At 53.5% G+C, this 17,956-nt stretch overlaps 1 protein-coding gene across 4 annotated transcripts; it reads right to left on the reverse strand.

Moving 5' to 3' along the window:
- Nucleotides 1-3,624: 3,624 nt before the first annotated feature.
- On the reverse strand, nt 3,625-11,332 carry SNCB (synuclein beta). Of its 4 annotated transcripts, none has more exons than XM_068534646.1 (5): nt 11,212-11,332; nt 8,363-8,404; nt 8,033-8,151; nt 4,059-4,148; nt 3,625-3,709 (listed from the first exon to the last, which is right to left on the reverse strand). In XM_068534646.1, the coding sequence occupies exons 1-5, from the start codon at nt 11,330-11,332 to the stop codon at nt 3,677-3,679; spliced, it is 405 nt and encodes a 134-aa protein (XP_068390747.1). In that variant the 3' UTR covers nt 3,625-3,676. The 4 variants fall into 4 exon arrangements, with proteins under 4 accessions (XP_068390747.1, XP_068390749.1, XP_068390748.1 ...); XM_068534647.1 differs by having other exon boundaries at nt 3,677-3,709; nt 4,059-4,130; XM_068534648.1 differs by lacking the exon at nt 8,363-8,404.
- Nucleotides 11,333-17,956: the final 6,624 nt, after the last annotated feature.

Below are 17,956 nucleotides of genomic sequence, written 5' to 3' on the forward strand. Positions count from 1 at the left end.
AAGTTCCAGAGAAGGTTGTGGAGCCACATTACTAAGGGTGGGGGTGGGAAGACAGGGAGGGAGATGGGCGAATGGTGGGGCAGAGGGACAGCCCCCATCCCTTCATCAGGGGAGAGGGCAGTTTCAGGTTACCCAGCTGGCAAAGGTCCACAGAGTGCTGACATGTGTGAGGAGGGGGTCTCCGTGTGCACAGCTAAGCAGATGGGGGTGACAAGGAGAAGTCAGTTCTGGTTAGAGAACTAGAGGAAGCTCAGAAGAAGAAAGGATTTCAACAGGCAGAGTTGCAGGCAGATGTCCAGGTGAAGAAAAGAAGCAGGCAAAGGAAAGGAAGGTGTGAACCAGGTGGGGTGGGGCTGGACTCACAGATCTCAGAGGCCTGGCCAAGCGTGGCCTCGCCAACCACACACACCGTGTCCACAGAGACGCAGCGGGGCTCTTCCTGTGCTGTGATGCTCGCCCTCCCCAGATTTCCCAGGCCACCTCTTTTTCATTCAGGTTTCAGCTCTACCTCGCCTCCTTAGACGCTTGACCTGACCACCCAATTGAATGCTGGTCACCACCCTTACTGTGTCACATTCTATCACATTGCTCTGTTTTATGTTCTCCATAAAACCCAAAATTATCTTGATCCATATATTTGCTGATCCATGGACATGAGTTCTGCCAGGGCAGTGACCCGCAGGGCTGTTCCCTGCAGCCCCTTACTTCTAAGAACAGAGCAGGTGAGCAACACACACTGTCGAATGACTAAATGCACACAACGTGTGGGCAACCTCCATGTACACCTGTGAACAGAGATACACCTGCATCCATATGTAAGTGTGCACACTCAACACCCCCCCCCACAATCTCACTTGCAGTCTCCATGAAATTGCACAAGCATCTGTTATCTCCACTCTGCTGCCTCCACATTTTCCTGTTGTTGGTGGGTTTTGTTTGTCTCCCCTCAGAGCAAGTCCCTTTTGGAAAATTCCTAAGGAACTGGGCTTCAGAGTCAGGCTCGGGGCTGGATGTGGCCTTTGCCACTTCCCAGCAATGTGACCTAGGGCAGGTAACTCTGCCTCTCTGGCCTCCATTCTCTCATCCATAAATTGGGGCTAATAAGGAATCCTTGAGGACAGTTTCAAGTGAAATGAATGGAGGCAAGTGCTGGATGCCTGGGAGATACTGGGCACTGGGGAAATGGCTCTGTCCCTGTCCTGAGGGTGGAGCCCATGAGCTGTGTGTGCTCACACACGCACTCACAGTCAGGAATTCGGTCTGACACAGGGCTGGCATCTTCCATTGTCGCTTCTGGGCTTGTGCCTGGAATGCATTTAAAGTGACCCCTGCAGATGAGAACATTGGTCTCTGAACAGAAAATCAAGCTCAGAAAACCAGGTGTGTGGCTTGGCACCCGGGAAGGAGGAATAAACCTCTTCACAAGCCAGATGGTGGACCTGGTTTGGGCATCTAAAAATGGATATCAGGTGCTGGTAGCTGGCAAGGGGTTGGCAAACTCAAATTCCTCAGAGGTCAGGCAGTTCATGAAAATGAGTGAAGTGGATGGGAGGAACACACTAGGGAGGGAAAGGGACTGTCGCCAACTGGAATCAAATGAAAAATATTTAAACCTTGTGCTAGAAAATTAAACATCTCTACAGGCCAAATTCAACCTAAGGGCCACGAGTTTGCAATCCCTGCAGACTGTGGGTTGTAAATAATGTCTTAATTCAGCCAGAAAGGATCTGGCCATCCTAGAACCCGCACGTTGAACCAGAGAATTGGAGTCCACCGGTTTGTTCTCCCTACACACACGTCTGCCATAAGCCTCCTACTTCCAGAAGTAAAGGCTCGTACACTGCAGGCCAAGGTGACCCGAGTGGATCCCGGTCTCCCCCAGCGTTCAAGGCCTTCTCGAGCCAGGCACCACCCCCCGAACAACTCAGGGAAGGAGGGGGCGCTAAACACCTGGCGGTTGACTGAATACAGCAAGCTCCTTCCAGCCCTTGGGGCTGGAGGGGCGAAGCAAGGTTTGAGTCGGAAAGGAGGTCGGACCTGGCAGAGAAGGGGCTGGGTCTTCCTCAGGCAAGAATGGGGGTTATTGCGGCAAAGCAGAGCCAGGCTTCCGCATGGGTGAGCCAAGTTAGCCCGCGGCTGCGGCAAAAGAGAGCAAGAGCACTGCATCGTCGGGGGCGGGGCCTATCACTGGTTGGGGCGGGGGGAGCTTCTGTGCTAATCAGAGCAGTGCCTTCGCCTTGATGGAGGAGGGGCCTCTGCTCAGCAAGGCGGCATCTCCGCCCCCCTACTTCCCTGCACCGCGGCGGTGCTGGGGGCCCTCTAGTGCCAATACTCATCCACTCAAGGCGCCAGGTCGGCTTCCCAGATTTCTGCAGACCCTTGCTCACCTCAGCCGAGGTCGCAAACTTTCGGACTCCTTTCCGGGAAGGGTGGAGCACTGGTTGCCCGAACTCTGCTTTTTTCCGTGGCAACTGCCCATTTTCCCTCCCCTGGGATGAGTTTTTCTTCGGTGAGCAGGTGTGCGCAGGGGTATGTGCGTGTCAGCGTTCTCGCGGGGAGAGGTTTGAGTGAAGCAGCTTCTTCCAGTGACCAGGCTGCTGTTTTCCCAGAGCTTCATCACGGCGCGTGTGCAACTCTGAGTGCGAGCGCGGGTTTGCACGTGTCGGCCAGCGTGCGTGCACGCTGGTCCGCGCGTGCGTGACCATCGAGGCGCCTGCGCTGCATGCGCCTTGAGCCTGTCGGCCCTGCGCCTTGGCTGCACCGGGCTTCCCTCCGCCCAGCACGCCCAGTAGGTGCTTTACGGTCCAATAGGTGGCGCCCGAGGCCGCCTTCCCGCCTCCCAGGCCGCAGCGTGGCCGAGCCTGGGGGCAACCCTCCATCCAGGTCGTCCCCCGGGGGTGCGAGGCGGGTAGTAGCTGAGGCCAGATGTGGTCAGTCTTGTACCTGGGCTGAGTGTGCCGGGCCCCAAAGAGGGGCGTGGGGCAGGCTGGGACGTGGAAGCCTGTCGGTCGTCCCCATCCGGCGCCCAGCCCAGCCCAGCCCAGCCCTGCCCGTGCGGCGCCTGCTACAGACAGATTGGCTTTATTCATGGACACCCGGGGGGCGGCCGGGCCCGCCCGCCCGGGACACGCTCACACGGGGGTGGGGTACTCTCCATGCCACAATCACGACACACGACGCCCGCGCTCGGACCGGGCCGGCTGGGGGAGGGGCATGGCACAGCCTGGCTCCTGGTTTTGGTTAAAAAAAAAGGTTCTTGGGGTCGATGTGGGAATGCGGTGGGGGGGGGGGGGTTCTGGGGCTGCCCGGGGTCCCTCAGAGAGCCTCTGTCGGGGGTGGAGGGGAGCCGTTCCTTTCCGATTCGTTTAAAAACACATCGAACATGCTACATCCGCGCAGACACTGGATGGGATGGGATGGGGTGGGGAGGGGGCAACATAGGTGGGGCGAGGCTACCAGCCATGGCCGCAGCCCCGGCCCTGTCCACTCCCCGGGTTTGGACGCGGGCAGGTGGGACAGACAGATAGACTCTAACACAGGCTCCGAGGGGGCGCCTCGAAGCGAAGGAAGATCTCGTGTTTTAAGGGGAAGGGGTAGAAGGACAACCCTGGCTCTGGGGGGCGGGGCACGGGACAGGGAAGGGATTGTGCTGCTGGTGGGGGGCCGTCCTGGGCCCTTACGCCTCTGGCTCATACTCCCGATACTCCTCCTGCATCAGAGGGATGGGGGTGGAGTGGAGAAGAGCAAAAGAGGAAGGGGTTGGAGACCAAGTGGCCAGGCCCGGCCCAGAGACCCCTCCCCCTCAAGGAGGAACAGTGCATGTCCCTCCCCCTGGGCAGAAGAGAAACCTGGAAGTTGGGGACATCTGGGATGTTCTGGGCAGGGGTGCCTGGCACCCAGTGCTAGGCCCCATCTGTCCTCCCTCCCTGCTGCCACCTCTGGTGTCTGGGTTCTAGAAAAGGGGGGCTTGAAGCTCCCAGGCCCAACCTTATCCTGCCAGGAACCTCCCATCCCAGCTGGGGATGCCCAAAGCCCCACCCAGCCTTGACACCCCTCACCTGGGGCGGTTCCTCATAACTCTCCCCTTCTGGCTCCATCAGGGGCTCAATCAGCGGCTCCTCTGCAGCTTCCTGGGCCACTTCCTCTGGCTGCAGGCAGAGAAGAGACAGTGCCCATGAGGCCAGCTGGGGATGCCCCTCAAATTCCTACCTTGGGAAGCTTTTGGCTGATTGGGGGAAGGCTAGGCTTTGTTGGCAATGCAACCAGAATTTTTAATTAAATTGTTTATTTGGAGTGCCTTGGAAGTGGGATGGAGGAGTGAAATTCCTCCAATTATGGCTTGAAGCTGGGGGTGGCGAGGGGGAGAGGGCTCTCCATACCCCTCTCCCCAGCACGTGGCAGCCTCCTGCGCTTCCATCATATGGACTGGGTGGGATGGGGAGATAGATGGCACACTCAGTCACCCATTTATCCCTACCCTCTTTGTGTCAGCTCTGTGAGGGGGTGCATATCAGGTCCCCAGAGATAACCCTGGAGGGTCCTCTGGGCTGGAAGGAGATGGAGACTCAGGGACAGGGCTGAGCAGGGGCTCTGAGCCATTCCCCTGCCACTTTCCACCCATCCCTCCCCCAGGGCCCTGTGTGGCCTGGTTTCTTCAGCTGTTGCTATTTTAAGATAAGCTGGAAGCGACAGCTCATGGTGTTGCTTGGATGTGTGAGCTAAGACTCTCCCCTCCCCACTGCATCTGCTGTCCAGACCGGTGCAGACCAGCAGGCACGTAAATAGGGGGCTGCCAGACACGTGGCCAGTCCCCTGTGGGCGAGCACATGTATGTGCGCAAACACGGGACTGAGCTGGCTGCACACGTGGGCACTCACAGTAACCTGAGGTCCAGGCACGGCTGCACAAGGCCACATGTGGGGGAACCTGTAGGCAAGGGGCACACCACCTCCCCCACTTCCATATGTAACCACTGTCCCTCCCTACTGGACAGAGGTGAGAATTTTGGGACCCTGGAGGGCTGGCACCTCTACACTCTAGTTGCTCCGGCTCCATCCAGGCAGCTTCAGCTCCTTCACATTACCTGTCATGGGCCCTGTGGGCACATGAGTTTACACTCCTGGCCTGGCTCACTTTCCCCAATTACAAGTGGGTCCATCAAGGCCCAGGAGGTGGGGAAATTTTAGTTTGCCCAAAGTCACCCAGCTATGACCAGAACCCAGGAAAGAAACAGACTATTAAGAATCCCAGCTCTGCACATTATTGGGAAACAACTCAAATGTCCAACAACAGTAGAATGGATGTGTGCTCTGTCATCCTATCACACAGTGGTTACTGCACCTCAAGGATGGGGAACCACAGTGCACACCACAGCATGGTTGACTCTCACACTTACTGATGAACGAAAGAAGCCAGGTACAGAAGAGCATGTGCTCTAGGATAACATTTATGTGAAGCTGAAAAACACCCAACTTATTTGTGGTGATAGAAGTCAGGAAGCAATTAGCTGTGCGGGGGGAGACAGGGCCAGGACAAAGGTGAGGAGAGTCAGGTGCCTGGGGTGCAAATGAGACCCTGGAATAAGCATCCTCCCTTAAATTTTGTGCCCCAGATACCTCACTTCTCTCACCCTAGTCTTGGCCCTGGGAGTAGGGACTGGGAGGAGGTGTAAGGGAGGCTTCTAAGGGGCTGATGTTCTGTGTCTTGATCTGGGAGTTGGTTACTTGGGGAGAGTTGAACTTGTGAAAATTTCATGGAGCTGCATGCTTTCTGCATGAATGCTGTACTTCAATAAAAAGTTCACTTAAAAACCATCCTAGCCTGGCCATTCACTACCTCTTTGGCATTAGGTAAGTCGTTTTACCTCTGATCTCAGCTGCCTCGGGTGGGAAATGGGATGGTGTCTCTGCTTTGTATGCACATGGGGAGGCTTCCATGATAACGTATGTGAGCAGACTGGAGGTAGAGACAGAAACTTGCGCCCCCGGCTTGCATGGGTTCTCCATGGGCCCAGTGGCCCCAAAGGCCTGGCTTTGGATTGTAAGTCTATGATCTTGAGCTCCCTTGAGAGAGGAGGCTTGAAGTGTCAACAAGTGCTGGTAAGAGGAAGGCAGCCTGAGAGAAATGGTTCTGTGCAAGGTCCTCACCAAGCCTTGAGCTGAGAGCTCAGGCCCAGACCTGCCTTCTCTGCACCCCAGCTCTCAGCGCTGGGCCTGGCCTCATGTTGGCACCAAGGGACTACAGTGACATGAACCTGAGCTTATCCTCCCAACCACCTTCTCAGGGGGGCAGTCAGGATTTGTGATCTTGGGCAAGTCATTTTACCTCTCTGAGCCTCAGTTCCTTCATCTGTAAAATGGGCTAATTGTGATGCCTTCTTTACAGGGATGTTGTGAAGATTCAATGAGTGACTCCATGTACAATGTCTAGAACAGTGCCTACCCACACAAGAGATCAGTGAATGGGAGCAATCACTGGAAACATAAGGATAAGAAATGGAAAGTCACACAGCTGATAAAATGCAGAGACAGGACTTGAACCAGAACTTCTGAGTCAGGTCCCAGCTTTCAGACAGGGGAAGGAACCAACTGTGCAAAATGTCTAGAGTGGAGGGTGCTGTGGGGTCTCCTCAGCATGGATACCCTCATGCTGAATGCACACTGATCTCCTGATCACGCTGAAGGAAGCCCCACCCCCACAGAGGCAGAGTCTGCACTTACACGTGGACAACACAGAGCACCCCATGGGAGGCGTGTCTGTACAGACATCATAGAGACCCACAGAGTGCACTGTCCTAGCACACCTATGGTGACACAAGACCTTGGGGGCGCACACAGGCTGACCATGTGATCGTGGGGCCATCATCTCTTACTGAGCACTCACTATGCCATCCAGGCTTTTCACATCAGTAGTTCTCAAAGTGTGATCCCTGGACCTGCAGCATCAATATCACCCAGGTACTTGTTAAACATGCAAATTCTCGAGCCCCACAGACCTGCTGAATCAGAAATTCTAGGGATGGGACCAACAGTCTGTATTTTAACCTGGCCTCCTAGTGATCTAATGCACACTTAAGTTTTTGAGAACCTCTGAGCTACATTATCTCTAATCTACCTAAAAGTCCTCTTGTGCTCATCTCCCGTCTTAGAGGCAAAGAATCAGGCTCAGAGACATGATGGGACCTGCGCAGGGTCACACAGGAAGTAGTGGAGTTGGGATTCAGATCCAGCTCTGTGGGGCTCCAGAGCTCACAGCTCTCACCCTACAGCATGTCCTAATGAGGTATCTGACTTCATGCACACGTGGGTAGCCACCACCAGTTGCCTGGGGTAACATGTCTGCACAAATGTGTGACACACAGTTAGCCCCTCCCCATGGCCCACTTCTGCTCATACCTGCCTCAGGGCCTTTGCACGTGCTCTTCCTACTGCCTGAAATATACTTTCCACATGGCTTGCCTCATCCCTTGGGTGTCAGCTCTAAGGTCACCTCCTCGGAGAAGCCTTCCCAACTAAAGTAGCCCCCTCACCCCTTGACTGTCTGTCCCCTCACCCTTGTTGTCTTTTTGTCATAGCACATACCCCTGTCTGAAACCATCTTGCTTACTGGTTAGCTTTTTACTGTATCTTCTCCCACTACAGTGTCAGCTCCATGAATGTAGGAACCTATTCTGTCGTAACCCCTAGAACAATCTCTCTCTGGCATGAATACTTGTTGACTGAAAAGACATGAGTGAACAATCAGTGACATATGTGGATGAGGCCAAAAGTGGTCCAAATGACACTCACAATCAGGATACATGCATCCAGCCAGATCTGGGTCACAGTCACGGGGAGTGCCATGCCCGTACACAGCTTCATGCAGACTCATTCTGAGCTGCATCTAGCAGGGCCCTGCAGAACGTGAGGCAAGGTGGCTTGTGCCCCAGGCTGGCTGGGGGAACAGGGAGCCTGGTGGCAGGTTTATGGGTGTGCCTGGCATGTGTGTGTGTGTGTGTGTGTGTGTGTGTGTGTGTGTTAGAAGGATAGCTCACCTTAAGATCGGTGGGAAATTCCTCCTTCTTCACCAGGCCTGTGGCTGCTGCGATATTCCCAGCCCCAGAGAACACGGCTCCTCCCAGATGAGATGCCTGCTCCTTGGTTTTCTCAGCCACTGCGTCAGGGAGAGGGTTGGGGGCCAGGGTGAAGCAGGCATAGATGCCACCCTCCTCCATAGTGTCCCAGGGCCTGCCTTCCCATGGAGCACACCCCCAGGAAGCCTTGGGGGTGCCCTCTTCCACCACCCCTCCCCCCCCAGTCTCTGGGTGCCAGCCAGATCCCAGGCCAGGGTGAGGACACAGGGCTGAGCAGGGCTGGGCTGGTACCTGAGGCCACTCCTTGTACAACCCCCTCTCGGGTCTTGCTTCCTATGGGGACAAAAAGGAGCACACGTAAGGGCTCTGAGCCAAGGGAACAGACTCCAGCAAGTACAGTGGTTACAGAGTGGGCAGAGGGACCCAGTCAGCAGTGGGCATCCTGGCCCTTCACTGCCTCCTTGGGTTCCCAAATCCCACAAGTGCCCCCCATGCCTACATCCTCAGGACTTCCAGTTCTCCCCACTCTCTGTCCCCTGCCACCCCCACCTGATATGATACCCACACCTCTGGTGGATGTTGCCTGAGCGCCAGCACTGGGAAAGCACTCTACCTGCGCCGGTTCATTTAATCCTCTGTCCAGGATGGGAGCAGATGGGGGTGGAACTGGGGGCAGGGCAAAAAGGCTCTGTATTTGGAAAGGTGCCCCTGATGCATAACTGCCCACATCCTACCCGAGGACACTCACATCCCAACATTCCCCGCTTCATTTCTTCTAAAGACTCTCTTCTAACTAGAGTGCAAATCCCTCCTTCTGGCCAAAGTTGGGAGAGTCTTAGATGCAGAATGGGTGTATAAGGGTGACGTGAAGATGGTGACTGACACCCATGGCATTGGCTGGGTCTTTCCAGGAGGGTAGCGACTGGGAAAGGCAAGAGACCCTAACCTGAGGTGGTGGGGGGTGGATGCCCTCAGGGGAGTGGGCTGTCTCCCATCCTGAGGATTTGGCAACCCAGACAACAACTGACAGAGCCAGAAATGGGTGTCTGGGCCAGCTGAGGCCGGCAGAAGGAGGGTGCAAGAAGACAGGATTCTCAGGGCTAAGGCCAGCTAGACCCAGAGACTGGCAGGGGTCGGGGGTTGTGCATGCACATCCATTTATTCCTCCCACAAATGTTTGTTGGCACCTGCTCTGATTCAGGTTCCAGGCCAATGGCTCACTGTCAGATGGGGGAAAGAGAAGAGCAGAGTTGGTGCCCTGGACCTCAAGTAGTGGGGAGAGGACTTCCAGCCTCCAGGGGGTATGTGATGGGGGAGGGGGCACTGCCTGGGTCTTGACAAATGGGGAGCAGGTGGATATGCAGAAAGGAGACTGAGGAGGGTGTCCCAGGCACAGGGGACCATGTGGGCAAGGCATAGAGAGGTGTGTTTTCAGGGCCTGCATGGAGCACATCGACGGGGTCTGTGTGCTCGAAGCAATGGAAACTGAGGCAGGACCACAAAGCATGTTGAATGCTAGGCTACAGGGAGCTGAGGCTTTGATGAGTAAGAATTGGGGGCCATCAGGATTTCCTGGTCAGGGGGAGGAGCAGGAGGTGCCCATCTAAGGGGAAAGGGAGGGGCCGAGTCTGTTAGCAAGGAGACAGTGTCAGGGGTGCCAGGAGTCCACAGGAGTGAAAGGGCTGAGGGAGAAGGGAGGAGGGAAGAGGGAGGCCAGAGCTGGGGTCCAGCAGGTGTGGGCTCAAGCCTTCTCCTAGTCTCCATCACCTCTGCCCTAGCTCCAACCACCCTCATCTGGCGACTATGTTACCCCCCAGTGGGCCTCCCTGCAATTTGTTCTGTCCCCAGAGGCCTGAGGGACCTTTCCATACTGAAGTCAGATCCTGTCGGTCCCTGGCTTACAGTCTGTCATGGCAATTATAATAATGCTTTGCCCGGGCCTGCAAGGGCCCCTCATGAACTGGCTCTTGCCCACCTTTCTGATCTCATTTCCTACCACTGCTTTCTGCCCTCTGCTCTCGAACCCAGTGTCCTTCAGCCCATTCCAGGCCTTTGCACCTGCTTTTCTGCACCCCCTTCCCACCCTCCTTATTCTTCGGGCTCAGCTCAGACGCTACCCTCTTTGTTTACTCTACCAAAGTGGCCCTCCACCCCAGCCACTGGATGTCAAATCCCACTACTGGAATACTTGGCATCACTATCAGGAGAGCCGGCACCTACCAGCACATAGTAGGTGGTCAATAAGTATTTTTCAAATTATCACAACTCCAAGTCTGCCACAACCCTGGGCAAGTTAACCAGCCCTCTACAGCCTGAATAGGAGATAATTCTACGGACCGCACAAAAGTTAAGCCCTGAATCAGCAGACAGAATTCAATCAGTTTCTTGCCTCCCTTTATGCAAATGATCCTGCAGGCTCCCTCTTTTTTCCCACTTAGGGTGAGACATTTTAACCACTTGGCCTTTCTCCTGATGACAGCTGGCAGCTGCAAGGAGGGTGCACCCAGAAGAGAGATGCCAGTGGTGGAACCGCTGGGAGGAGGGAGACCCAGAGAGAGATTCAGAGGTGGAAGTAGCTGGAGAGGAGGGCTGGGAGGGAGCCCCAACAATACAGGGGGGAGCACAGCAAGGGGAGGGGGCATTTTGGAGTCCATAAAGCTTGACTCAAACTCCAGCTTCGGGTTTTATCAGCTGTGACCTTGACCAAGATAGTTAAACCTCTGGGAAGCCCCAGTTTCCCTGGTCTGTGGATGGGCAGGGAGCATCAAATGAGGTAATAGATGTTATGGATGTATTTCACAGGGTACTTGGCAGAGAGTAAGGGCTCAGCACCAGGTAACTATTAATAATGGGAAGAATAAGGAAAAGAAGGCTGTCTCCTTTGATCCGCATTGGTCCCTGGACTTTCAGCTGAACCTCACCCTCACCAACCTTTCCCCCATTCCCCCTCCGGTCGGTCTCATCACTGGCCCAGGTTCCATCGCTGGCTATGACTTCAGTGACCCCTGCTGACCCGGCCCTATCTGCTGACTCATATTCTCCTGCCCAGACCCCCCACTCCCTCCTTCTAAGGACCTCGGCTCCACTCCATCGGAGGACACCCAAACCCCTGCACCCCGGAAGACCCGCCCCTCGCCCACCGACGTAGAGGACACCCTCCTTGGTCTTCTCCGCGGCCTCGGTGACCCCCTGCTTGGTTTTCTCCGCGGCGGCCACGACGCCCTCCTTGGCCATGGACAGGCCCTTCATGAACACGTCCATCCTGACGGCCTGAGGAGAGCGAACACACGGGCACGGATGTGCTGGCCCCGCGTTCTCACCCCAGCCCTTCCGGAGGGACGCTGGTGTCCCCTCCCCTCCCTCCTGAGACCGAAGGCGCCCTTCCGGGCCCGGAACCCCCTCCCGCCTTACCCCCTCCCCAGCGCTAGGCCACAGGGCCGCAGCGAGTCCTAGCGTCCTTGAAACCGGGGACGCAGGAGAGGCCACCGCCTCGGTTATCCGGGGCCCTGCAACCTGCAGCCCCGCGGAACCGGAGTGCTGGGCAAGGCGCGAAGCCCCGGGGCCTGTCTGTACACACACGACAGAGTCACACGGCCATGCACACAAACATACTCCATGGACACGCTCACGTGCACAGAGGACATGCAGGCGTTCAAACGCGCCCGGACACCCTGACACACGCGGGGCACACGGCCGCGGACGCACGTCCACACGGCCACCCAGGCAGTTGCAGACACCGAGCAACAGAGACACATATCCCGGGGCGCACACTGACACGCACCCACCGGCGTCCTCTTTCAGTTCTCCAGCCCCTTCCCCATCCCATCCAGTTCCCTCTCCATTCCCAGCCATTTCCTCAGCCCGGGCGCCCGGAGCGCGGCCGCCTCACCTGGATGCGGGTTCCGGGCTGGGGATGGAGCTGCGGCTGCGGCTGCGGCTGCAGCAGCGGCAGGCGGATGCAGGGGCTCGGCTAGGACGGGCTGGTGTGGGCTCGGGGCCGATGGGGGATCGGGCAGTGGCCAGGCGCTCAGCTTGGTCTGCAGCAGGCGGGGCGCGAGCCCTGAGCTGGGGCGCAGTAGTGCCCTGGTCTTGGGTGCGTCGCCAGCCACCGCTCGCTCCTAGCGCCCTGCTCGCTCGCGCGCTTCTGCTCTGGCTGGGGCGCTGCGGCAGCTCTGAGCTCAGCGCCCCCACTGGCGGCCGCGCCACCCCTCAGCCTGACTGACAGGGGGCGGGGAGGGTGACATCTCCGCGGAGCCCGCTAGCCTCACGGGGCGGGCCCGGGACACGCCGCTGGGCACCCCGGAGCGTCGTCAGACTCAAGTCCTGCCCCCAAGAGTCTAGTCTGGTGAGGGAGAAAATGCGGGGTGCTGAGAGTAGGGACGTGCAGTTGGTTTTAGAGTTCAGACCTGTTTGGATCTCAGCTGTGGTTTTATTAACTGTGGGACCTTGGGCTACTCAGCTCTCCTTTCTGACTGTCAGTTTCCTCTTCTGTAAAATACGGATGTTTCATTCAATGAACGATTATTGAGCGCTTAGGTGCCAGGCAGGTTTGAGGCTGGAGACAGCGGAAAAGGAAAACAAGGTCCCTTGCTCTTCGGGAGTTTACAGTGGTGAGTTTCTGTGTGTGCAGAGATGGGTCACAGGACAGAAAATAAACGTCAACACTTAAACCAAACAAGGTTATTTCAGCTTCTGAGAAGTGTCATGAAGATGATGAAATGGAGATGAACCAGAGTTACTAGAGGAGGGGCACTTGAGACCAACTGGTCAGGGGAGGCCTTTGTGAGAAGGTGAATGGGAGCAGAGACCCCAGAGAGGCGCCAAGGCCAGGATGCTTGAGGGCAAGATCCATAGAGAGGGCACTGCAAGTGCAAAGGCCCTGAGGCAGGACTGTGCTTGGGAACAGATAAAAGACTGAAGAACCAGGAGGGAGGGAGAAGGAGGTGGACATGATCCTTTTTAGTGTGGTTATGGTCTGGATTGTCAAAATGGCCATAGAGTGCCAGGCACACATATGTCCTTAGTTGGTATATGACAGAATTATGCCCAAAAAGCTGTGGGATCCCAGAGGAAAGGGACTCTGACAGCTCAAGGGAGTCAGGGAAGGCTGTACAGAGGAGGTGACATCAGAGCTGGGCCTTGTGGGATTTCATCTGGCAGACAAGGGAGGAAGGGAATATTAGGCTGTGGACATAGCATGGGCAAAGGCACTGTGGTTGGAAATGCAGGGTGTGTGAGAGGGCAATCAGGAACCAGACTACACAGGGCCTGGAAAAAAAAATGTTCCCAGATTGCTGGTAGAGCTGCAAATTGTCACATGCGTTTTGGAAGGTGATTTGGAAACATTTACCAAAGACATAAATGCACGCTCCTTTGGAGCCAACAGTTCCTCTTCCAGGAATTCATCCCTTGGATCTCTACTCATACAAGCACACAAAGACATTTGTGCAAGGATGTTCACTGCAGCCTGGTTTATTGTAGCAAAAAATGGAAAATAATCTAAATGTCCCTCTGTAGAGGACTGGCTAGTTAATTGTGTTTCATCCACTCAGTGCGACTCTGTACTGTCATTAGAAAGGATGGGCTAGACCCATGTGTACTGATATGGGAGTGTGACAAGACATGGTGTGAGGTGAGAGAAGCAAGGTGCCAAACTGTAATGTGTGGAGCTAGGCAATTTTTTAAAAAAATTATTTTATTGAAGTATAGTTGATTTACAATGTGTTAATTTCTATTGCACAGCAAAGTGATTCAGTTATACATATATATATACACATTCTTCTTCATATTCTTTTTCATTATGGTTTATCACAGGATATTGAGTATAGTTCCCTGTGCTATACAGTAGTACCTTGTTGTTTATCCATTCTATATATAATAGTTTGCATCTGCTAATCCCAAACTCCCAATCCATCCCTCCCTCACCCCCTGCCCCCTTGGCAACCACAAGTCTGTTCTCTATGTCTGTGAGTCTGTTTCTTTTTCATAGATAAGCTCATTTGTGTTATATTTTAGATTCCACATGTAAGTGATATCATATGGTATTTGTCTTTCTCTTTCTGACTTTACTTCATATGATAATCTCCTGGTCCATCCATGTTGCTGCAAACAGCACTATTTCATTCTTTTTTATGGCTGAGTAATATTCCACTGTATACATGTACTACATCTTCTTTGTCCATTCAACTGTCAGTGGACATTTAGGTTGTTTCCATGTCTTGGCTATTGTAAATAGTGCCACTATGAACATTGGGGTGCATGTGTCTTTTCGAATTATAGTTTTCTCCCACTATATGCCTAGGAACGGGATTGTAGGATCAGATGGCAACTCTATTTTTAGTTTTTTGAGGAACCTCCATACTGTTTTCCATAGTGGCTGCACCAACTTACATTCCCACTGACAGTGTAGGCGGGTTCCCTTTTCTTGTGGAGCTAGTCAATTTTGATACAAGGAAAATACATACACTCACACAGTTATATACAGACACCTTATATATAAATATAGACATCTGGATATACAAAGAACACACCTGCAAGGACTTCCAAAACACTGTTAACAGTAGTTGCCCCTGGCAAATGGGATTGAGAGAACTCAGGGAGAGAAGCTTGTACATTTCATTACCTTCCTTCTTGTGCTGTTTGATTACTTTACCTTGAATAGTATTTTACTTGTGTAATTTTAAAAGCTAGCATGGGGGACAGCATGGCCTCTCATCATTGAAACTGCCTTCTTCCTATGTCTGGGGGGTCCCGCACCTTATGAGGCAGAGCCCATCTCCCCACTCCAGGAGCTGACGATGCTTTCCCAGCTTTCCTTGCCAGGACATGTGACCTCAGCCCCAGACTTGGAACCTGAACCTAGTGCCAGGAAGAAGCAGGGAAGGAGGAGAGTCTGCTCTGGTGAAGACAGGTGATGGTGATGGTGTGGCAGTTCCTGCCAGGGACCAGGGGCAGCACTACTTCTGGGAGCATCAAGCACCAACAGGGCAAGCTGTACTGTCTGTACTCAGCTGTAGCATCTGGGGAGTCTTCCTGGGACTGCTTGACAATGTGATTTGGCCATCATTCCAGGCTGCATGGTCTCCAAGGGGACTCTGGCTTTCCAGGAGAGTTTCTGAGCTGCCCACTATTGGATAATAAACTCCTTATCTGTTTAAATAAGCCAGAAGTGATGTTTGTGACTCTCGACTAAGATCCCCTGAATGTCAGATGAGGAAGGACCAAGCACTAGGGAGGAGAGAGGAGGAAGAGAGAAAGAAGACCATACGAAGGGTGTCTGTACTCCCTATTTTAGGAATTGGGGAGTCACTGAAGGATTTTAAGTACAAGAGAGACCTAAATGAGACTTGCATTTTATGGGGCCCAAATGGAGGTGGGTTGGAGGGGGACACTGCTAGAATCAGCAAGAGCAGTGAGGAGGCTGGGGCAGAATCCACTGGAGGAATGATGAAACCTGAACCAGGGAAGCCTCGATGAGGCTGGAACAGGACTGGAGGGGAGACATGAGCAACACTGAGGACATAACTTATTAGATGTCGGGGAAGAGGGAGCGAGACGAGTCCAGGAAGATTCCCAGGTTTCTGGCTTGGACAATGGGGTGAGTGATCCTGCTGCAAAATGAAATAGGCATTGAGGGGGTGGGGCAGTTTTGGGGGGTGATGGTGAGTTTGTCTGGGGCACACTGAATGTGCAGTGCCTGATAGACTAGCTGGACGAGGAGTCCAGCTGAGAGTTGGATATCCGAGCCCAGAGCTCAGGAAGTCACTCCAGGCTGGCTTCAGGTATCGATTTGGGCCCTGGTATAGTGGGAAATCTTTAATACATGGCTTTCCAAGCAGGGAAGCACCTTGATTTGTAGAGTTTGCCCATACCCATGGTGTAAATTCTCCTGCTGTGGTTGATTTCAAGCTGTCACTGTGATGTCTCTGAGCATTTCCACCATTCAGATAAAATAGATAAAAAATAATCTTGGGCTTCCCTGGTTGCGCAGTGGTTGAGAATCTGTCTGCTGATGCAGGGGACACGGGTTCGAGCCCTGGTCTGGGAAGATCCCACATGCCGCGGAGCGGCTAGGCCCGTGAGCCACAACTACTGAGCCTGCGCATCTGGAGCCTGTGCTCTGCAACAAGAGAGGCCACGATAGTGAGAGGCCCGCGCACCGCGATGAAGAGTGGCCCCCGCTTGCCGCAACTGGAGAAGGCCCTTGCACAGAAACGGAGACCCAACACAAGCCAAATATAAAATAAATAAATAAATAAATAATTTAAAAAAATAATAATAATCTTAAAAGCATAGATAGTAAAATAACTAGGAAGTTATGTTTTGAGTGTTTATTATCTTTGTTTTAAACATATTTATATAACCATAAATTTATATAACTTAATTTTTAATAATGGCCTTAACACCTGGCTCACAAAATTCCTGAAACTTTGTTCTAAGGAGCTGGTCCAAGCCAGCCCAGTACACCATTGGATTCGTAGTCATTTGCATAGAGGTGGTGGATGGAGGATGCAATAGCCCAGGGGAACAAGGAGAGTGAAAAGAATGGAGGGGCCAGAACAGAATCCTGATTTCCTGCAAACTTCCTGAGTTGCCAGGGGCAGAGGAGCCCAGGGAAAGGCTGAGAAGGAGCAGCACAGAGAGGAGGAGAAACTGGAGAGAGCGGTGACAGGGAAACCGAGGGATTAGAGGACAAAATGTTACAGAGAAGCCAAAGCAATGAGTAGTAAAGAATCCTCGGATGGTCAGCAAGCAGGCTGTGGGGGAGTTTAACAGCAGCAATAGGAGGTGCTGGGAGTCCACGAGGGAAGAGGTACCTAGGGAAAGCCTCCAGGAGAAAGTGACATTCAAGCTGGGTTTTGAAAGATGAGAAAGACCTTACAAGTGGTGGTGAGCTTTCCCAGCAGATGATCCAGCAGGTGGAAAAGTCCAGAGTGTAAAAGGAACAGAAAACAGGTTGAAATCTGAATCAGGTGGGAAGTTCATTTGGCTGCTAATCAGAAGCTTAGGCAGGGCTTCCCTGGTGGTGCAGTGGTTAAGAATCCGCCTGCCAATGCAGGGGACACGGGTTCGAGCCCTGGTCCAGGAAGATCCCACGTGCCGCGGAGTAACTAAGCCTGTGCACCACAACTACTGAGCCTGCGCTCTAGAACCCGTGAGCCACAACTACTGAGCCTGCATGCCACAACTATTGAAGCCCGCGTGCCTAGAGCACATGCTCTGCAACAAGAGAAGCCACCGCAATGAGAAGACCGCGCACAGCAGCGAAGAGTAGCCCCCGTTCGCAGCAGCTAGAGAAAGACCGCGCAGCTACGAAGACCCAGCGCAGCCAAAACTAAATAAATAAATTTATAAACAAAACAAAACAATCCTTATATTAAAAAGAAAAACCAACCAGTTTCTTCAACAAATAAACTATAAGGAATAAAAAAAAAAAGAGATGGAATCAGGGAGAAGACCTAGAGATTAAAAGAGATTTAAAAAAAAAAAAAAAAAAAAGAAGCTTAGGCAAAGCAGGTGTTTATTCTTTCACTTAAAGAAGCCGTGCTACTGCAGTAGGCAGTCCATAGTTGGTGTGATGACTTCACAGTCATCAGGGACCCAGAATCTTACCTTCCTGTTCTACCATTCTTAGTACCTGGATTCCACCTTCAAGGCCCCTTCAATGCCCAAGATGGCTGCTGCAGTTCCAGCCATCATGTCTATGTAGAAAGCAGGAGAAAGGGAAGTAGGGTAAAGAGAGTACCTGCCAGTTTTCTGTCTCTTTCTTAAGAAGTTTTCCCAGAAGCCAACAATTTCTGCCTACTTCTCATTGGCTACACCTAGCTGCAGGGAGGCTGGAAAACTCTGGTCATCTTGATGGGCTTATGACTTCCTAGAATCAAA

The sequence above is a fragment of the Eschrichtius robustus genome, chromosome 2 (assembly GCF_028021215.1).
Source record: "Eschrichtius robustus isolate mEscRob2 chromosome 2, mEscRob2.pri, whole genome shotgun sequence".
NCBI classification, from domain to species: domain Eukaryota; kingdom Metazoa; phylum Chordata; class Mammalia; order Artiodactyla; family Eschrichtiidae; genus Eschrichtius; species Eschrichtius robustus.